This window comes from Oryctolagus cuniculus, chromosome 4 (assembly GCF_051225735.1).
Source record: "Oryctolagus cuniculus isolate XC-2025 breed Fujian yellow rabbit chromosome 4, ASM5122573v1, whole genome shotgun sequence".
In the NCBI taxonomy this organism is placed as follows: domain Eukaryota; kingdom Metazoa; phylum Chordata; class Mammalia; order Lagomorpha; family Leporidae; genus Oryctolagus; species Oryctolagus cuniculus.
This window is the reverse complement of record NC_142870.1, coordinates 148,450,704-148,473,130: the sequence shown is the minus strand read 5'-3', so window position 1 is coordinate 148,473,130 and position 22,427 is coordinate 148,450,704. Positions and strand designations below refer to the sequence as shown.

The 22,427-nt window shown below is 41.0% G+C and overlaps 1 protein-coding gene and 1 long non-coding RNA gene across 14 annotated transcripts in view; one reads left to right on the top strand and one right to left on the bottom strand.

Moving 5' to 3' along the window:
* The window catches only part of LOC149127167 (uncharacterized), a 93,408-nt gene extending 89,854 nt beyond the window's left edge, over nucleotides 1-3,554 (bottom strand). The window contains exon 1 of one of the 6 annotated variants that reach the window (XR_016233299.1): nucleotides 3,269-3,554. This is a non-coding gene — a long non-coding RNA (uncharacterized LOC149127167). The remainder of the gene's footprint in view (nucleotides 1-3,268) is intronic. The other 5 variants (XR_016233298.1, XR_016233300.1, XR_016233297.1 and 2 more) reach the window with 5 other exon arrangements.
* A 129-nt stretch (nucleotides 3,555-3,683) lies between these two features.
* DNAJC13 (DnaJ heat shock protein family (Hsp40) member C13) overlaps nucleotides 3,684-22,427 on the top strand; it is a 135,997-nt gene continuing 117,253 nt past the window's right edge. For 3 of the 8 annotated variants that reach the window (XR_016233295.1, XM_008249241.5, XM_089332251.1), the window contains exons 1-2: nucleotides 3,684-4,048; nucleotides 17,870-17,950. Coding sequence is in view for 7 of the 8 variants with exons in the window: in XM_008249241.5 (XP_008247463.4) it covers nucleotides 17,883-17,950 (68 nt within the window). In the remaining variant the exon portion in view is untranslated. Of the gene's footprint in view, nucleotides 4,049-14,270; nucleotides 14,491-17,869; nucleotides 17,951-22,427 lie in introns of those variants that run through there. The other 5 variants (XM_089332250.1, XM_008249244.5, XM_089332249.1 and 2 more) reach the window with 4 other exon arrangements.

Sequence of the window (22,427 nt, the reverse complement as noted above, 5' to 3'; positions counted from 1 at the left end):
CCTTAATTTAGGTGTAAATGGGCCACTGGCACTCTAAGAACTTCTTCATGGTCAAGTCTGGGTTCAACATTTCTCAAATATTATATTATGACAGAACTATATTTTTGGGTCTTTATTGTATTATTCATAAATGAACTTAGCAATTCAACTTTCCATGTTCTCTAATCAGAAATAAAATGATGAGATGGTGAGGAACTTTTTTTTATTTTTCACAAGTATTTAGATACGGTTATCAAAGAATGTATATGTGAACTCCATACCTTTTGTTAATAACACAGTTAAGAACCACAACAAAGAAAACTCAAGCACAAGGATGATGCAAATAAGCTGGGTACCCTGTTATAACTAATGTGAGGAAATTAAGTTATTGAGTGCTTAGTAACCATGTGTTCTACAAGTTATTTAACTCTTTCCAATGTTTCTCAAGGTAGGTATCAACAGCCCAAGTTTAGAGAAAAGGAAACTTCCTGTGATGTTTTTAGCACATTATGGCTTCAAAAAGTTTGCAAAAAATGAAATTCAAGATTAATGTGCATTTTCCACTAACTTCCTGAAGACCTTCTCCATTTCCTTCAAGTGCTGATGACTAGCAAGTCTTAATTTCATAGCACCCTGGAAACTGTTCACTTGAAAACCCTTTATGTAAAAAAAAAAAAATAAGGCCTTAGATTTGTCTTCAATTTGGTAATTACTGTTAAGTGTTTGAATTAACTAGTAAGAATTAGAAAATCCTCAGCAATGAATACTGCAAAAGGGAATTTGGAGCTAATTTTAATAAGAGAAAATAACATAGATCTTTTTCTTAAACAGTTAAAACTTTAATAATGTTTTAAAACTGCCAAAACACAGAACAGGTATTTTACTTTTCTTCTTGATCAACCTCTGAAAATATGATTAGATCTAGCCAATTTCCTACAATTGAATGAAAACTTGTTTTTGCTAATACAACATATTGTAAGTTCAAAATCCTTTACATATGAGCATCATTCTTTTATTGGAAAAGATATTGTCTTTCACAGTTATAGTAAAATTATAGTTCCTGAGGCAGGATTAAAAGGGGGAAACCAGGCCATGATTTACCAAAAGGAAAAAAAAAGTAGAAACTATATATGCAAGACATATAGATTTATGTCAAGAAATCTTCATGCCTTTACTTGTCAGCCATTTCGAGACCTAAACCTTGAGAAAACCTACTAGTGGCAAACAAGAAACAGTTTTTGTGGGAGTTTAAAACTCATCAACTCAACCCAAGTGTTTTCTGACCCTGGATCTAGTAACAGCACTGTCCAAGAGGAATATAATGGGAGCGACATATGTAAATTCACCTTTTCTAGTAGTTACATTAAAAAAATAGAAACAAGTGAAATTAAGTTTAATGTCAAATTTTATTTAACCAAATATATATCCATTATTATTTCAACATGTGACAGAGATTCTTTGCTTGACTAAACCTTATGCTTCTGAACCTCTCTTAGGCCCTGATACTTGCTTCCAAAATCCAGTTTTAACAAAAGAACTCTGCAAAGTCAGTTTAGCCAGATGATATCTGATCATCCTGATATCTGATCAGATTACTCATCCTCTACCATCCCCTCACCCCCACAAGGTGCTATTTGTAAGATTCCTGTGAGGTGGGTTTAGCCAGACTCTCCCTTATCCCTGATGTTTCTTTTAGCAATTTTCTACTCCTTGACCTCACACTTTGCTCACTGGCTATAAATCCCCACTTAGGCTGTATCTGAACTTCAGCCCAATCTGTTCCCCACTGCAAAGGGGATGTACAGAATTCAACAGATTTCCTACCCCCTGATTCCTAGCATTTTAAGAAGGATACTGACAAACTTGTTCAAATCCAACTATGACCAACCAGGGAAGTGGTTAAAAAAGAAAGAAAAAGAGAGAGAGAGGTGGGGGGAGGGCAGGCAGGTTTGAAATCACATCTTGTGAATAGCAGTTGAAACACCAGGAATCTCTCTTCCTAAAATGGGAATCTGTGGCTTCCGTAGTCAGAGGGAAAAGTAGGGACAGAATGATTAACTGTATCAGTAAATAAGAATGTAACACAGAAGAGGAAAGGGGCAAAAAATCAGTCTCATGGGAGAGGACTAGTTGGCTGTATACAAGGAAAGTGATTTCCAAAAATGCAATGGAAAAAGATGTCTTGGGTGGCAGGGACTCTTCTGTAGGGGCAGTTCAGGAAGCCTAATGCTCTTTCCAACCCTGAGAACTGATATTACTAGTCTCAAATATTGAACAGAGAGGCAGTATGGAGGTGTAATATAGCTCTTTGGCCTTCGTGCTAGAAGTCCGGTGGCCAAATTTTGGCTCAACCTTTAGGAGTTAGGTCACCTTGAGACAGTCTCTGAGGTTCTTTGGGTCTACTTCCTCTGTACAAAAGTATAATAACAGAAACATGCCTCACATCTACTTGTGGCATTACTAGAAGGCTTTGTAACCAATAAAATGTCACATAATCACAAGTGTCTGTTTCTATGGGATAAACTAAAAAGGTCCCTTAACTCTGCTTTCCTGTTCCTTTTTTGTTTTCCCTCCTTCCTACTGTTATTCAGGTCTTGTCGTCACATACCCAGCTGTTTCTGATACCTCCCCTTTACATGCCTTATCCTATAGGTGCAGTACAAAAAGTTAGTCTAGGGATAAAGGTAAATATCCTTTTTTCTGCCCCAAGGTAGGACAAAGGGTCACTGGAATAAAGATTCAGTCTGTTGGACCCATCTTTCATATTTTTCACCCAGCAATCACTAGCTATAAAATGCACCAGCTGCTGAAGGGGACCCCCCCCCCCCCCGTCCACACCAAGAAAATCACAATTTCGGGACTGCTACGCAACTGACTATGAAATTCTTATCACAGCTCTTTAACCCTCATAAAATAATACATATATACACACAAGTTGCTCTACACGGCCTGTTTGGCGTTTGCAGCAGAATCATCACTTTTAAAACACTAATATTTAAAGTTGTATCTCCACAGTTCCAGTCTGGGAGTGATCACTGGCCCTCCTTAAACAAACCAGAGGCCCCAGATAACATCTGAACGTCCGCATAACACTACGAAGTCCCAACATTCCCTTTTCGCCACCCTGTCACTCCTCGCACGACTCCGGGACCCGACAGGATCACGGAGACGCCATCCAGAGAGCACAGGTTCTGGAATCACATTGCCGGTTGTGCAGCTGGGTAATTCCCCCTCCGAGTTGATAAGTTACTCCTAGAAGAGCTGTCAGCAGCATCTTCCCAGAACTCACACGAACTAAGCCTGAGGCATCTCCGAGGTGTTCCCGCCACTTCCCAGACCACCGCTCAGCCGTCCCGGGAGTCTCGATAGCAAGCGAAACCGCAGGATCCCAACGCAGTTAAGCTAGAGACAAGGCCGGGTTTAGGTCAGGAGATGCTTTATAACAGGACTTCCGGGCATAGAAATCGCACATCCGGGCCACACTCCTGCCACCGGATGTGCGCTGAGGGGCGTAGCCCTTCCCGTGCGTGCCGGGGGTGTGTCCGCCCCCAACACTGCCGGAGGGGCGGGGGGCGTGCCCTTTTCAGCACCGCCGCGCTGCGTGAACTCGATTCTTCCGCCGCCTTATCATTCTACGCACGTGTTCCTGCCGGGAACCGGGAACCGGCGGGGTGGGGGAACGCCGGCTTTCAGGGACCGGGGACAAATGGGACAGGGAGGGCAGGAGACGTAGGCAAAGGGGCGGGGCGGAAGGCGGAAGAGTAGGTCAGCTGACCATGTCTCGGGACTTCATGAGCAGAGGCGACGCAGGCGCGTTGAGTGAGGTCGGTCAAAGCCCAGTGAAGATGGCTGCCTCCAGAGTGAGTCTCTGAGAGGCGGAGGGAGGAGGCGGAGGGGCGGGGAGGCCGCACCCGGCGGCACCGAGAACCCGCGGTAGCGGAGCCACAGGGCCCCGGCGGGAAAGGGGAAGTGGTGAGAGGAGGAGGCCAGAGGGTGCCTCGTCGCACTGTGGACGCAGAGCCGGCGGCGGGAGGAGCTCGGGCCGGAGCCTCTCCAGCCTCCCGCGAAGGTAAAGCTGACCCTGGTACAGGACTAGGGCTCTGCCCTAAGCATTCTTCCGCTGAGCGTACTTTGCACTGGGCCTCGAACTTGCAGCTGCTGAAGGAATCGGGTTACCCTCCTCTCAGCTGCCTGTCTGGTTTCTTCCGCCAGAATCTCTACCCCTATTATGAGTGATACTTGCCTGGGGCACTGCCCTGTGTAGCCCACCCCTTTTGCCAAGTTCTTTCGATTTCTCTCCCACGCCCCTCCCACGCCCTTTAGCACATCTTTACCCCATACCCCTCTTCCCTGAGGGCTCCGTCTTGGGGATCCTCTCGGCCTTCTCGTCCTGGCACCATTAACGCTGGGCACCGGACACTCTTGGGATTCTCTGCTCAGTGGCCCATCAAGTGTCCCGCATTGACTCGGGTTTTGCCTAGTTTCGTTTTGTTGTGTTAGGAATTGAGCAGACCAGGCGTCTTACAGTCCCTCCCTTTCCCAGAAATCGAGTTTTCTCCCAAGGTTCTTTACTTTTTGCAAGGCAGCTTATTCACAATAGCTTTTCCTTTGCTACGCCGTGATGTTTTACCTCTCAATATGGGCTCGGAGTGGGTAAAGTAGGGCTTAGTCCCTGGGAAAAGTGTTTTTTAACGGATGTTTGAGACTACTACACTTTAAGAAGAGCCCCTTCCTTTAAATTGTCTCCTTTTTAAGAGTGTTGGCGTTAACCGCTTTGTCTTGAGATTGTTTCCTTTATCGTTGCTTAGGGATGGGGACGAGCAGTCATCTGCCCCGTAATACAGCGGTGATCTCCCAAAGTACTGATTTCTTGCTTCCCATCGAAGAGCAGGGCCTCCACTTGATGCTGTTGCATCCTCTGTGGAGCGCCTTGTGCTGTAGAGTTATTTTATGCCGTTTGGAGTTTTAGTGTTTTGGAAGAAAAGTAATATTCCAGAATTTTTCTTCAGGGCCTATCCCTAGTAATTTTTTTCTTGCTGATATGGTTTGAAAGTACTGCATGCAGAATTTGGGGAAATTACTCAAAGTGGTCAGGTTTTGTAGTATACCAGTTGGTCTATAAGATTATAAAACAGAACTTGCCTTTAAAGGCCAAAAAAGATAAAAAACGTTTTACAGAAACTATTTGTGAGAAATAACAGTATCCTGAATAGATTTCACAGTTCTTTGATTTCCAGAAAGCTCTTTATTATTTGACTTAATTTGGTATGTAACATAAAACTTTGTTAACATTAAGTGTAAATGTGAAACTGCTTAAGTGGCTACATCTCAAACTTGGACTGTGCTGTTAGTGTTACAGTGCTTTCAGGAAACATAAGTCCTTGTTCAGAAAATATTACATTATATTCATTTGAAAACAGGAAGTAGACCATTTTAAGGGAGGAAAAGAGGAGTCAGGGTTACTCAGAAAGCCAGAGTACAGTTCATGGAAAACAGCAGCATTTGTATTCCTCTGAGAGGCAATCTTTTTCTCAAGTAGCTGGAATAAGTAATGTAAGATATGTGAATGTCTTGCAGTGTTAACAAGCTTACTTGCAAACAAGCTAAGCTAAAAATTCAATAAAATTATGAATGTCAACAGTGGAAGAATTTATGGAATCAGGGAAAGCATGGCTTATTTATAATAATTTAGCTTTATTGACAAATTGAAGCTGGTTACCCAGGTCTACTGTAACAGTTCTTGCTTTACTAATAATTTGTAAAAAAGCTTGATAGTGGAGTCTGCTTCTTAGTAGACACCCTTTTAATTTCAACCCCAATTAAGTATCTTTTGATTACTTTGGTTCTAGTCATCAATCAGTTTTATTTATACAGGTAAATTTGAGGTTTCTGTTGCACATACCTTTCTCCTGTTTCTCTGATTAAGGATACTTAGTAGTCTTTAAAATTAGTGAAGTAGAAAACAAGGCTATGCAGTTAAACTGCAGCACAAATTTGATTGCTGCTAATAGATTTTGGCCTGAATGTTCCCTGTGATGTTTGGCAGTGGTTAAAGGTGAGTTGTTTTTGAGAGACTGAATCAGTGTTTCTCAGCTTTGTCAGACCCAATAAAAGATCCTGTTTATACCAAATAACTTATAACCCCTCCTTTACTATCCTGAATTAGTTTACAAATAATGTACCAACACCTGGCTTTGGCCTTGGTACTAAAAACGGCTTTCTCACCTTTACTAGAAAAAAAGAATTAGACTAACTTCAAATTTATGCCTTTTTGGAAGCTTATTAAAGAGTTGAGGCTGCAGAGCCAACTATTGGGCTACAATTGAAGGAGATAAAATGCTTACCGAGAGGGTATTCATGTATTCGCGTTTTCCTGGTCATGGGTAAAAGAGTTCAGCTAGAATAGCTGACAAGTTGATGAAGGTTGTAAGTACACCATCTTGATGCTCTTTATCCACAAACCACATTGGGAATTTTCCTAGAAAGAGTGGAAAGAGCATGTGGAGTTGTCTGTTCTGTAGACCTAGAGCAACAGAACTTTGAGGAGTATGAAGACACTCTTATTCTCCTCTGTGGAACAGAAGCTTTAATCTGGTCAGAAGAGCACCTTGGCTGGCCCTGTTGATGAACATTCATTGAGTCGGGAGAAGAGAGGAAGAATCTTATGCATAAGGGAGAGGCACTGAACTCAAAACTGCAGCCAGGGGAGGATGGGAGAACCAAGGAGGCCATAACCCTGAGATCAGGGACATAGTGCGTGACTTAGCATGTACCTTAATGAGAACGTTAGAGACTGCAAACCCCACCCCATGCCAGCAAGGGAAAAAGCTTTGAATAACTTACAATGGCAGAATACTAAGAGAGACATAAGATTATGCAAGGAGGCACAGCACAGATGATCAAATAGTCTGGTAAGTTACAGCAACAACTGTTCTGAAAATAGGTGAAGGCTATGGGATACTCTAGTAACATCATAATGCCATCTTGACCCATAACTAGATTTGCACAAACACTGCACTGAAACCCTTACAGGGGCCGGTGCTAGACTAAAACCTCCACCTGTGGCGCCGGCATCCCATATGGATGTCAGTTAGTCTCCTGGCTGCTTCCCTTCCAATCCAGCTCTCTGCTTATGGCCTGGGAAAGCAGTGGAAGATGTTCCAAGTGCTTGGGCCCTTGCACCCCCGTGGGAGACTCGGAGGAAGTTCCTGGCTTCGGATCGGCCATCTCCTGCCGTTGTGGCTATTTGGGAACTGAACCAGCAGATGGAAGATTCTCTCTCTCTCCCTCTCAAATATAATAATAATAATAATAATACCAAAGTAAGTGTATTTTCATTTCCAGTCATAAAACTTATTCATGTTTCTGATGTCCTGTACAACATGACCAGGTTTCAGTGAAAATTTACAAGACTCATGAAAAGATCAGAAGCAAACAGAAACCAAAACCCTAAAATTCTCAAGAGAAAGAGGTTATCAGAACTACATTCAGATTCATTGGAAGGACTATAATATGTTGAATGCTGTAATAGGAGTATGATAGTATGACGATCACATGGGTAATTTCAACAGAGAAGCTAAGAATCAAAAGGAAATTAAAGAAATGAAAAACAGTAAAGAGATGTAGAATGGCTTTGTTCTCAGTACATTTGACACAGCTGAGTAAAGCATCAGTGAACTTGTAGGTATGTCAGGAATTATGCAATTGCAACAAGTAATATTTTAAAAGAAGAGCTTGGTAGGTATTAACCATTTAAATATATGCATAACTAGAATCCTAGAAGAAGAGAGAATAGAGCAGAAGAAATATTTGTGGAAGTACTAGAGAATTTTCCAAAATTACTGTCCAATATCAAACCATAGATCCAAGAGAACATCAAGCAGATTAAATATCCCACCCTTGACTGTGCAGAAAACATATCATAAATTAAATCAAGACAAGGAGAAGATCTTGAAGGTAGCCAAAGAAAAGAGAAATGTTACAGAAGAGGGAATAAAGATGATAGGTAGCAGAGAACCCAAGTGTGCAAGAAGAAAATTGAGTGACAGCTTTAAAGTAGTGAAAGGAAAAACCTGTCAACCCAGAAATTTATGTACTGCAAAAGTCTTTCAAAATTGAAAGTGAAATAGACACCCTAAAGTAAAAGCCAAGCTTACTGCCAAATCTACTTTACAAGAAATATTAGTTCTTCATACAGACTGAAACTTGGATATACACAAATAAATGAGGAGTGCTGGAAATGAAAACAAAATAGAGCTCGTTATTTTCTTAGTTTTAATTGCTCTAAAAGACCATGGAAAAATAGCAGTAAATTGTGTATCATGTAAAGGTAGAAAGAAGGCATTAATACAAAGGCTAGGATGGAGATAGTGGTAATATACTGTTTTATTAGGTCTTTACACATAAAAGGGTATGTTATTTGAAGTAGACTCGTTAAATAAGGTAGGTATTGTCACTCTAAGATAAAAACAAAAAATATATAAAATAATATAGCTATAAAACTGTTAGACAATAGGAGAAAATCTGACTTTTGGTTTTTAAATATGATACCAAAAATAGGACCTAAAGAAAAAAGATTGATTTGGCAATCAAAATAAGTGATGTAGTCACTGTATACACTAGATTTTCAAAACCCATACCCCTCTTCCTACAAATAAAATTGAAAGAAATTTATGATAAAATACATCTGATGCTGCTGTAACATGGGACACTCGTTTTTAAAAACTGCTGTGCTATGCAAAATTGAAAAAACTAAAAACTAGGACTTACTGGAGAAATTGGTTAGGAGCATAGAATACAAAAACTAAATCATTGACACATTTTAAAAATATAGGAACCTAAAATTAGCACTATTTTGTTCATGTTAAATGTTTAATACTTTAATTCTGACTTTTAGTCTTGAAAACGTTTGTGGAAGTGAACATTGGAAGGAATCAGTTTGTGAGTAGGTACAGGAAGGAGGAAAGTTATGTGAGATCTAATGGAAAATTATAATGGTATACATATGTGAATGTGTGGTTCACTGTCCTTTTTTAAAAAAATATTTATTTATTTGAAAGAATTAGAGAAGGAGAGGCAGAGAGAGAGAGGGAGAGAGAGAGAGAGGTATCTTTCATCCACTGGTTCACTCCCTAGTTGGCTGCAACAGCTGGAGCTGTGCCAATCTGAAGCTAGAAGCAAGGAGCTTCCTCTGGGTTTTTCATGCAGGTGCTGGGGCCAAAGGACTTGGACCATCTTCCATTGGTTTCTCAGGCCATAGCAGAGAGCTGGATTGGAAGTGGAGCAGCTGGGATGCTGGCACTGCAGGTGCTGGCGTTACCCATTCTGCCATAGTGTCCTTATATGTGTGTGTGGGTGGGTGGGTGGGGGAGTGTTTTATAGATTCCCAAATTTCTGTGTGGCCTAGTTCAGCAGGGTACAGTTTTCTGCATTCATCTTAGTGTTTCTTGGTGATGAAATCACACATAATAAAATATGAAAATTTCTTCATGCTCAGATTGTTCAGTAATATGTCAGTCTTGTTGGGATAAATTCACATAAATAGCATTATAATAGAACTGACTGTATTGTAATGTGTATACTTGAGTATGATTATGCTAAAATATACAGTTAAATTGTCAGAGACTTGCTCTTGTACATAGAATCAGTTTGATTTTAACAGAAATGTTAAGGGGCTTAGATTTGTCATATTGGTGACTCATCACACAGGTGAGGTTATCATTAGCATTGTTTTCTTTCATGAATAAGGTAAATTAAGCATAATCTTTCAGATTGCATGATAGTTGCACCACTGGAAAATCTATATATTAAGCTCTGCAAAATGTACTTTGTACTTTGTGTTTTATATTTGAAGTAGAATTAGACCATCAGATTACTTAATTGTAAATAGATTTTTTTTAAAGATTTATTTGTTTATTTGAAAGAGTTACAGAGGGAGAGACAGAGAGATAGATCTTCCATCCTCTGGTTCACTGTCCATATCCCATATAGGGTAACCCATTTAGCCATGGTGCTGGCCCTGGAATTTTTTTTTTTTTTTTTTTAAGGTGATTTGGAAGTGTTTTGTAAATTGTATAGCACTGTGGGAGTGGTAGGAATAATAGGGATAGTTCAGAAAGAACCAAACTAGAAATCTGTATTGTATTGGGTAAAGGGGAAATTGTAACAACTTGTGGTTTGTTAATATAAAGAGAAAAGTTTGGGTGTTCAAGCGCCTAATGTATAAGTTTCTTCAAGTTGTATTAGTTACAGTTCTAGGAAGTTACCTCCCCATTATCCATTTCCTATGTGGAAAACAGCACCAAGTTAAGACAAGGCTGCTGAAAATCTCTTTTGCCCATATTTTACTATGTTTACTATGTTTGCCCATGTTTACTATATTATAGAGATATTGTTAACCACCTGTTTGTAATCTGGAGAATAGTTTATTCAACTAGTACACTTTGTTCTTACTAGGTCAAGTTATACTTGAAAGACAAAATGAAATAGAAATTAGGTTTAGAAAGTTTTAAGGATGTACAAACTAAATAGAATATATAAATGACCAATGATAATGATTTTTTTAAAAGCTGCTTAAGTGAGTGCATTTGTGAAAAAACTTTTCAGGTGAATATTTCAAGGAATTTTTAAGTATTGGTGAAGGAAGAGTCGCAAGAATCACAATATGTCTTTTATGGAAAAATGCTTTTTTTTTTTTTTAAACAGATATATATCTGTTTTGCCAGGAGTAAAACTAGTTCCTCAGATGAAGTACATATGAATAGGTAGGCCTATTTTGGTATTTATATTGCTGAATGGAAAAGGCCAGTGAAGTTAACTGCTATAGTGTTTGTAGCTTGCCCTCTCCTTCCAATAAGATAATACTGAAATTGTTTCTTTAATTTTAGGAGTTACTTTTGAATTTCTCTTACATTTTTATTTCCTGAGTATGCATATACAGACAGGTTTTAATTGAAAAGGAATCAATTTCTTTCCTTTTTTTCTTTTTTTTTTTTGACAGGCAGAGTGGACAGTGAGAGAGAGAGACAGAGAGAAAGGTCTTCCTTTGCCGTTGGTTCACCCTCCAATGGCCGTCACGGCCGGTGTGCTGCGGCCGGCATACCGCGCTGATCCGATGGCAGGAGCCAGGTGCTTCTCCTGGTCTCCCATGGGGTGCAGGGCCCAAGCACTTGGGCCATCCTCCACTGTACTCCCTGGCCACAGCAGAGAGCTGGCCTGGAAGAGGGGCAACCGGGACAGAATCCGGCGCCCCGACCGGGACTAGAACCCGGTGTGCCGGTGCCGCAGGCGGGGGATTAGCTTAGTGAGCCGCGGTGCCGGCCTCCTTTTTATTTTTTAAAGAATAGAAGAGAGCTCAGACTGTTTCACTTACCTTGAGATAGATAGTGGGAACATTTAAAGTGAATTTTGGGGTAGACTTGTGGTGCTCTGGGTTAAGCCATTTCTTGGGTTGCCCAAATCTCATATTGAAGTGTGGGTTTAAGTTCCAACTACTCTGCTTCCAACCCAGCTCCCTGCTAACGTGCTTGGGAGGCAGCAAGCAGGTGATGACTGTAGTACTTGAGTTCCTGTCCCCATGTGGGAAATCCAGCTGGAGCTCCTAGTTTTGGCCTGGTCCAGACCTGGCTGTTAAAGCCATTTGGAAAGTGAACCAGCAGATGGAAGATCTGTCTCCCCACAACCTCCCCCTGCCTGTCTCTCTGCCTTTCAAATACAAAAATATTTAAAAATAACTAAATGAAAGCTAATTTTGAGATGGCTGACAATGCAGATGCTTCAGTGTTATAACTTCTAGACAATTATTTGGTGATATGGTTGTCAGCTGAAGTTTATTAATACCACTGGCTTTCTTGTTCTCTAACAGCATTTATTTCTGGAGAAATTGGCTTCTTCAATAAATTAAAGAGCCTAAGATGGCATGCACTCTAAAACCTGAAATTTTGTGATCTATTTATGGCTGTCTTAAGATTCCTGTAGGTATTATACACATTTCACATACTGATTTGTTGTTCATTTGGATGAAGGATATGCTTTCACCTGTGCTTGAGTCATAATTTAAAACTAAAATTAAAAAAAAAGGTTAATGTTCATTTACCAGTTTCCTCCATACACAGCACATTCTAAGATGGTCTAGTAATGGCTTTTTAATATGGATAAAAATTAATGTTCTGTTAGCCATTTACATTTTGTACCTTTTATTTGAAACCATATTAGAGATGTGATTTACTCAGAGTTTGAATCTAGTTATGAGCAAAATTAGATGTTTGAGAAGCCAATATGGGAGATTGTCTTTACGTTAGTCTTTACCTTAGTAATGATACTCCTTCCCCTACATTTTTAATCAGATCTAGCTGTATAAGGATGTATTACTCTTATAAATTAGTTTTTTATGTCATGAATGTCTACCATATGTAGGTGTGGTTTTATAGTGTAGCAGGTAAACAGTATTTTCATTGTAGAAGATTTTGATCAGAAAGGCAAGGGAAACTAGGAAATTTCCACCAACATATTATAAAAACTTTAAAGCCAGGTTGGAAGAACTTTACTTTAGATACCCACATATTCACTTCCATTTTTTTCAGCAACATTTTACTGGGTTGGCTTTATCAGAGGTCTGTCCATCTTGTTGTCCAAACATTGATCCATCTTGCTTTTTTGATGCAATTCAAGACAAACTCTGTGATTTTAATACATTACTGGAGAGCAGAATAAATTAGCATCTTACCTACTGTCTTCAGGTTGTCATATTGTGTAAAAATTACTTCCAGTTGGTTTTGTGTAGTGTATGTTTTAAATAGGCAAATAGCCTTAACACTACTTCCTTCATTCACTAAGTGTATTATTTTTCAGAGTGTACTCATTCATCCCTGGCTAAATGAGTGCTCTGAGTTTCTGCTAAACACAAGACATGAATATGTACTTCATTTTGCCATGTGTACAAAATCTTTTGCTTATAGCTTGGCTATAATCTGCTTGGGTGCCTGTGGTATCCAGTCCCTTCATCCTGCTTTTGTTCTTACTGTCATTTTGATGTGGGCTTCTGCTGTGGACTCCTAAATCCTGTGATTTTGTGTTGAAATCATGTATATTTAAAAAAATCGTTCCTGCTTTGTCCATAAAAGATCTTTAAATGAATTACCAGCATTACTGCCAGTAATAAATTAGAGAATGCAAGAACATTGTGTTACTTGAAAGCATGGATCAGTGGAATTTATTGAAAAAGCTGAAACTAGCCAAAATGCCTGTCCTGAATTTGACATTTTAATCCTTGGTACAGTTCTATCAAAAGAACCAACTGAATTTGCAAAAAAGCTTTGGTGGTAATGCAAATCATAATACAGAATGAAAACAAATGAAGACTCGAAAAATTGGAGATCTTTTCAATGCAGCTTATTTGGAAAGAATATGTAAACTTGAATTTTTCATCATCATGAAGAGTGTTGGTCTTTGAAAATTTGAAATGGGATACTACTGCAGGAATGAAGGAGATGAAGTACAAACGATGACTGAACAGATAAGTTATTGCTAATTTGAGTAGCCTTGTAACTGGCAGAATGGCAAATGCTGATGATACAGCTGCTATGAAGACACCATTGAAAATTTACACATTTTTTTAGTTGAATAGTTTTTTATGACATGTGAATATAAAAGTTATTACCTGCTTAATTTATTAAGTGCTTGTGCCCGAGCTGTCATCCACTGGTTCGCTACACAGATATTCACAACAGCCAAGAGTGAGCCAAGAGCTTAATCCAGATCCTTCATGTCTGTGGTAGGAACCCAAATACTTGAGGTGTCATCTGCTGCCTCCTAGATTCTGCAGTAGTGGGAAGCTGGAATCAGAGTCAGGACTCAAACATAGGCACTCCACTGTGGGACACAGTCATTTTAACATTTTTTTTTTTTTCACAGGCAGAGTTAGAGAGAGAGACAGAGAGAAAGGTCTTCCTTCTGTTGATTCACCCCCCAAATGGCTGCCACAGCCGGCGCACTGCGCAGATCCAAAGCCAGGAGCCAGGTGCCTCCTCCTGGTCTCCCATGCGGGTGCAGGGCCCAAGCATTTGGGCCATCCTCCACTGCCTTCCTGGGCCACAGCAGAGAGCTGGACTGGAAGAGGAGCAATTGGGAAAGAACTGGTGCCCCACTGGGACTAGAACCCGGAGTACGGGCGCCGCAGGTGGAGGATTAACCTAGTGAGCTGCTGTGCTGGCCCATTTTAACATGTTTTTAACATGTGTTAACGTGGCCAAACACCCACTACTCCTTACCCTATTTTTATGCATTTTTCTAAGGTGAATCAACATTACTCTTTCATCCACTGGCTCACTCTCCAAATGGCCACAACAATTGGGGCTGGACCAGGCCAAAGCCAGGAGCTGGAACTCCATCCATTCTCCTACATGGATAGCAGGGCCCCAAGTACGAGGGCCATCTTCCACCGTTGGAGCTGGATCAGAAGCAGAGCAGCTGGGACTAGAACTGGAGCCCCAAAATGGGATTCTAGCATTGCAGGTGGCTGCTTAACCAACTACACCACAACACTCCTGACATTACTCTCTTTAATGAGTTTTTTTGTGTGTCTAGGAATATCCTCATGGTTTGAAAGAATGAAGTTTCCAGATCAGTTGTCATTTATTGGGTGAAGTTAGTCTGTCAAAGATTAGAAGTTTTCCTGAGACTATAGAATTTTGGTGAGGTTAATATTACACTACTGTTAATAGGTTTCAGCCTTAGATCTCACTAATGTTATTATTTTAAAACTCAGAAGTTAAAGTAATGTTTTTCTGGTGATGATCACTCTTTTTAAAGACTATCCATAAATCATATATTGGTAACAAATTTATGTTATGTTTGTTCTGAACACTTTGTTTAAAAGAAATTAAAGCCTATCCATGGATGGAAATATTAATAAGTTTACTTATAAACGGCATAGTAGTTCAACTTTGGAGTGGAGACCATTTTTTACGTCCTATGTTGAGTGTGGTCATTTGTTTCATGCCTAACGTGAGTTTACAAGTTTATAAGTTATTTCTAAGTTCTGAAGTTCTGAATTTATGTGCTGTCAAATGATGACTCTGTATTAAAGATGTTACAGATTAGGTTAAATACAAGGCATATGGAGTTAAGCTGATTGGTTCAAAGCCTAATCCAACCACTTAACTAGCTTGTGATCTTGGACAAGTGTTTTAATTTCTCTGACCACTCACTTTTCTTGTCAGTATCATGAGTCATCTTACCTGTCCCACAATGTTGTTACGGGCACAATATGACATACCATGCATGGCAAATGTCTAGCCCAGTAGCTGATACCTGATGACTATTCAATTAAAGTTATTGCATAATTTCAGGACATGTCATAACTTTTTAGATTAGGGTTATCTATTTCTATTAGGCCGTCACAAAACACACCAAACACTGGAGTAAGGGAAAGGGTTTATTGGGAAAACGCAGCAGATGGAGGGGAGGGACAAAGAAGGATAAGAGAGAAAGAGAGTATAAGGTTTTTTATTGGCATAATGAAATTGTTCTAAAAGTATTTGTGACGATTGCAGTACTTTGTGAATATACTGAAAATGACTGAATTGTATCATTTTATTTATTTTTTTAGATTTGTTTACTTATTTGAAAGGCAGATTAACAGGGAGGGAGGGATAGGATCTTCCACCTGCTGGTTCATTCTCCAGATGCCACCAACAGCCAGGTCTGGGCTAGGCCAAAGCCCAGAGGCAAGAACTCCATCCTGGTTCTCTATATGGGTGATAGGGGTTTGGGTATTTAGGTCATCATCTGCTGCCTTCCCAGGTACCTTAACAGGGAGCTGGGTCAGAATCAAGGTGCCCAGGGATAATGGTGTAAGTGGTACAAGTGGTGGTTCAACTCACTGCACCACAACACTGGCCCTGTACACATTTAAAAGAGTGAAGTTATGGTGTGTGAATCATATCTCAAAAAACTGTTAAAAAATGTTCTTGAATGGAATATGGCTGTATTCTAATTGTGAAAAGCATATTTGATGATAAAAATTACTAATATTTAAAGTTATACATAGCTGCTGAAGTGAATAGTTTCATTCATTCCATTTGAATTATTGGTGTTTGTATCCTACAAGACTTTTTAGAATGCATTTCTAATTTTTTAAAGATTTATTTATTTGAAAGAGTTACAGAGAGAGAAAAGTGCCTTCCATCTGCTGGTTCCTTCTCCAAATGGCTGTAATGGACATGTCTGAGCCTGGCCAAAACTAGGAGCTTCATCTGGGCCTCCCACTTAGGTGGAAGGGGCCCAGGCACTTGGGCCATCTTCTGCTTCTTTTCCTAGGCCATTAGCGGGGAGCTGGATAGGAAGTGGAGCAGCCAGGATTTGAACCAGTAACCAGTATGGTAGTCTGCCATTGCAGGTGACGACTTTACCCATTATGCTACAAAGCAGGCCATGTGCATCTAATTATTAAGGCTGGGAAGAAATAACCAAGTCACAAAAGAAGAAATAAATTACTATGTTCAGTTTTAATTTATTCAAATGAAGTAACTGCTATATTTTCAAATTTATCATCAGCCTTTCATTAGTACCTGTATGGGATGCTGGTGCCACAGGTGGCATCTTTACCCTCTATGTTACAACACTAGCCTCAACTTTGTTTTAAAAACAGCACTTTTCTAAATCTAAGAAGGGAGGCTGGGGGCTGGCATTGTGCAGCAGGTTAAGCTGTGTCTTGTGGCATCAACATCCCATATTGAAGTGCTGGTTTGAAGCCTCACTGCTCTGCTTCCCACCCAGCTCCCTGCTGATGCACCTAGGAAGGCAGCAGAAGATGGCCCAAGTGTTTCAGTCTTTGCCAGATGGAGCTCCAGACTATGGCTTTGTCCTGGCCCAGACCTGGCTGTTGCAGCCATTTGGGGAGGGGACATGTATCTCTCACTCTGTCTCTTCTTCTCTTTGTCCACTCTGTCTTTCAAATAAATCTTAAGAAAAAGGAGACTAGAACACTTTAGATTTCTTTCCATTGGCATGCATTATTTTTTAATGAGAAACTTGTTGTTTACAAAAGATCCCCTTTAAAGTTATAGTGCTTGGTGCTTAACTCAATAAAAGCTTTTTGGAATTGATTTGACACTTTACATTTTTAGGTGCCCATGATGTGCCAGGGCATTGTTTGGCAATATGAAATATAAATTTATTTTTAATTCTATTCCATAAACTCAGGATATTGATAGAGAGTGGCTCTTGTCCAGAATGGGGAGAGAAAGACAGTTGAGCAGACAGTCAAAACATGGTACTAAAAGCTATGGCAGAAAGCTGAGCAGACTGTTCCTTAGAAACTGCAATATTTAAACTATTCTGAATTGAGTGCTAAAAAAAAAAAAAATTATAGGGGCCAACATTGTGGTGCATTCACTTGAGACTCTGGGATTCCGTGAGCACTGATTCGAGTTCCAGCTGCTCAATTTCCCATCCAGCTCCTTGCTAATGGGCCTGGGAGAAAAGGGCTAGTGGAAGCTGACCCAAGTGCTTGGGCCCCTGTCACCCTCATGGGAGATTCTGATGGAATTCCAGGCTCCTGGCTACAGCCTTTTCCCAGCCCCAGTTGTTGTGGCCATTGAGGAATGAGCTAGTGGATGAAGAGATATCTCCCTGTTTTGTCTTTCTCTCTCTCCTCCTCACTCCCCTTCCCCTCCCCTGATCCTACTGTCTTTCTCCCTCCTTCTGTAACTCTGCATTTTAAATAAATAAAATATATCTTTAAAAAAATTATGGTCTTGTAGAGGACATATGGCAGATTATGAAAATGAGAGATCATACTTTGGGTGTGAGAAATTCAGGCTATGTAACACTGTACTAGAGTTATATAACACTATACTAAGTGTACCTATTTTTTTCTTATAATCTTCAGGTTTCAGCACAAAATGAACATAATTAGGGAAAATAAGGATTTGGCGTGCTTCTATACAACAAAGCATTCATGGAGGGGAAAGTAAGTATTCTTGGTGGTTTTACTTTTCTATCCTGCCTCTACAAAGTATCATTGTAAGCATTGCTCAGTTTCAGTATCTTGACTAATACAGAACAACTCCATAGTGCTGTTCAGTCCTTGTCTGAAACATATGTGAGTGTTTTAAATGGAAGTGCTACATTTAGAATAAATTATTGTTCTTTTTTCTTTTGACATTTCTGGTTTTCTATATCTGTCTGGAGAAGTTTGGTAAGAAATAAAAGTAACAGTTAAAGGGAAAGTAAAGGGGCTGGTGCTGTGGCATTGTCATTAAGCTTCTGCCTGCAGTGCTTGCATACCACATGGGTGCCAGTTCGAGTCCCTGTTGTTCCAGGTTCTATCCAACTCCCTGCTGATGTGCCTAGGAAAGCAGTGGGAGATGGCCTAAGTGCATGAGCCCCTGTGCCCACGTGGGAGACTTGGAGGAAGCTCCCAGCTCCTGGCTTCAGATCCGCCCATCTCTGGCAGTTTTGACCATTTGGGGAGTGAACCAGTGGATAGAAGACCTCTTTCTCTCTCTCTCTCTCTCTCTCTCTCTCTGCCTCTGCCTCTACCTCTACCTCTACCTCTCTGTAACTCTGCCTTTCAAATAAATAAGTAAAACTTAAGAAAAAAAAAAAAAAGGAAAGTAAACCAGTTACTGTCTTGGATGCTATCAGTATGAGGATTATGCAGTAGTAGTGTTAAATTTTCTTATTTAGAGTCTATTTTGTGTGTAGTCAGTGCATTTCGTATCTGTTTGTCAGAGGAAATATGCCATTAGTTCTAGTGAAGTTTGTGACCTTTTTTTAGGTCTGTAATGAAATCTAAAAATTGGATTTGATTTTTTTTTCTTCCCTTGGGATAGGATGATGTCATTTTTTCTGTTTTTGGGTAGCTTTCCCTAGCAGTCCAAGGTGTAAGTGCTTCTGTTTCCTCTAGGTAAGAAGGTGTGTTGTAATGATTAAATGAAGATTGTAAAATTAATGCTTTGAATACATCGGATATTCAGTAAATGGCTCCTGCTGACCATTACAAAAGGAGTTTGGTTCTTTAATTAGTAATGAGTAAAATGAGTATGCTACACTGACAAATAGGTCCTCATATTCTTCTAAATTATTATTCTAAAGGAGTACACAATATAAAGCATGACACATGCTCAAAGTCAGTGTTTTTTCATTTTTTGTCAGTAGACAGTGTGGTAACTTCTTAGGATGTTGCATCATTTGCACTTTTAGCATTTCTGGTTGCATTAACAAGCTGTCTATAAATTTGAAACATTTGACTTTGATTCTGTGTCTTTTTTTTTTTTTTAAGATTTATTTATTTATTTGAAAGAGTTACACAGAGAGAGGAGAGGTGGAGAGAAAGAGAGGTCTTGCATCCAATGGTTCACTCTCCAGTTGGCTGTAATGGCTGGAGCTCCGCTGATCCGAAGCTGGGAGCCAGGAGCTTCTCTGGGTCTCCCACGTGGGTATAGGGGCCCAAGGACTTGGGCCATCCTCTACCACCTTCCCAGGCCACAGCAGAGAGCTGGATAGGAAGAGGAGCAGCCTGGATTAGAACCGGCTCCCATATGGGATGCCGGTGCTTCAGGCCAGGGCGTTAACCCGCTGAGCCACAGCGCTGACCCCTCTGTTGTCTTTCAGTACCTGAATTTTATGAACTCCTAAGTTTGCATAATTATCCCTCTTGTAGAATATTTGTGTCTAATTTTTTTTCCCTATTTAGCTTCACTAAGCAAAGTTAGAGGGAAAATTAGCATTTCCAGGGTAGTTTGAAGGTTTTATTTTTTCTTTTTAGTTCTTTGAATCAGCCTTAAAGAAAATTGTATATTTAAATGATTTTACTTTTCCCTCAAGTGGTAGATTGCTCTGGTCATCATAATTTAACTTCTGTTTTTAATACAGTTATAGCATACTCATGCATTAATTCTAAAGAACAGACTTACTGTAATACTTTTTGCTTAGTGAACTTGTCCATAATTGAGATCATCTGCAAACTTTTTAATGTTCTTAGAGAATGGTGACTAATTTTTTTCTTTTTTTCTTTTTTTTTTTTTTTTTGACAGGCAGAGTGGACAGTGAGAGAGACAGATAGAAAGGTCTTCCTTTGCCGTTGGTTCACCCTCCAATGGCCGCAGTGGCCAGTGCGCTGCGGCCGGCGCACCGCGCTGATCCAATGGCAGGAGCCAGGTGCTTCTCCTGGTCTCCCATGGGGTGCAGGGCCCAAGGACTTGGGCCATCCTTCACTGCCTTCCCTGGCCACAGCAGAGAGCTGGCCTGGAAGAGGGCCGACCGGGACAGAATCCGGCGCCCCGACTGGGACTAGAACCTGGCGTGCCGGCGCCGCAAGGTGGAGGATTAGCCTATTGAGCCATGGCGCTGGCTTCTCTTTTTTAAAAGTTTGTAATAGAACTGTTCCTGTGCTCTCAGTACAGTTTTTACCTTCCATTTACATTTTAAAACCTTTTTGTTTTTATTGTAGCTTTAAGATATATTTTATTAAATATATGTCATATGATATTAAAATATGCTGATATATTTTGATATGATTTACATATCCTAAAATTTATCCTATAAGGCATATACTTTTGTTTAAGATTTATTTGTGTATTTGAAGGGTAGAGATACAGAGAGGCAGGGAGGGAGGGAGGGAGAGAGAGAAAGAGAATATCTATCTTCCATCTGCTGGTTTATTCCCCATATGGCTGCAGCAGCCAGGGCTGCTAAGGCAGGCCGAAGCCAGGAGTTACTTCCTGGTTTCTCCCATGTGGGTGCAGGAGCCCAAGTTCTTGGGCCATCTTCTGCTGTTTTCCCATTAGCAGGGAGCTGGATTGGCAGTGGAGCGGCTGGGTCTCAAACCAGTGTCCAAATGGGATGCTGGCACTGCAGGTGGTGGCTTTACCCCCCCCCCCCCCTTTTTTTTTTTTTTTTTTGGACAGGCAGAGTGGACAGTGAGAGAGAGAGACAGAGAGAAAGGTCTTCCTTTTGCCGTTGGTTCACCCTCCAATGGCCGCCGTGGCCGGCGTACCGCGCTGATCCAATGGCAGGAGCCAGGGACTTATCCTGGTCTCCCATGGGGTGCAGGGCCCAACCACTTGGGCCATCCTCCACTGCACTCCCTGGCCACAGCAGAGAGCTGGCCTGGAAGAGGGCCGACCGGGACAGAATCCGGCGCCCCGACCGGGACTAGAACCTGGTGTGCCGGCGCTGCAAGGCGGAGGATTAGCCTAGTGAGGTGTGGCACCGGCCGGTGGCTTTACCCTTTATGCCATAGCGCTGGTCCCTAAGGTAAACAATTTAGTGTGTTTTTGTTTGTTTTTTTGGTATATTCATAGATATGTGAGCCATCAGCAATATTGTTAGAACACATTCAAGATTCCTCTTAAAATACTTTCTCTAGAATCTGTTAAAACAACTTGATAACTCTTCTTCCTAGCATCTGGCAGGCAGTAATCTGTTTTTTGGACTTGCCTATTTGGAATATCAGAGATAAATATAATGCTAGAAAATGCAGTCTTTGTGGCTGACTGTGGGGAGCAACTCAGACTAGACTGTTACTCGAATTAAGATTTATTCTATGCATCTGCTCTCTCACAATATGGCGCTGGGAGAGGAGGAAACAGCTTCTACACAGCTGCCTCCAGTTCAACCAATAAACAGCAGGACCTGCTCCTGATTGGAGGAGAGCAGCGTGCTCAGCGTGTGGGTAGCAGAGTTGGGATTGGTGGAAGAGGACTATATAGGAGGAGAGAGACAACATGCACCAGGAACATCTATCTGAAGGAACACCTGAGCAGCCCCCGAGAGAGCCGGCCGGCGGTGTGCTGCTCCCCCGCGGAAGTGGGGAAAGTGGCAGGGGGAACCGCCCTTCCACGGAGGTGGAAGGGATGGTAGCCAACCCGGGAAGAACCAGCAGCAAACCCGGGAAGGGCCGAGCAGACGAAAGAACAAAGCAGGGTCCTGTGTCGTTCCTCCACGGAGAGGGGGAGCGACAGCTGACTTCTTTTACTTAACATACAATCAAGGTGTATCCTTGTTGTGTCATATCAGTACTTCATTTCTTTTTGTTATCAGATAACTTATTGTGTGGCTGTATTATATTTTGTCAGTCCCCTCATCAACTGATAGACACTTGTGTTGTTTCCACTTTTTTTTTTAAAGATTTATTTATTTGAAAGAGTTATACAGAGAGAGGAGAGGCAGAGAGAGAGAGAGAGAGAGGTCTTTCATCTGATGGTTCACTCCCCAGATGGTCGCAATGGATGGAGCTGCACTGATCTGAAGCCAGGAGATAGGGGCTTCTTCCGGGTCTCCCACATGGTTGCAGGGGCGCCCAACGACTTGGGCCACCTTGTACTGCTTTCTCAGGCCATAGCAGAGAGCTGGATTGGAAGTGGAGCAGCTGGGACTAGAACTGGCACCCATATGGGATGCCGACGCTCAGGTCAGGGTGTTAACCCACTGTGCAACAGCGA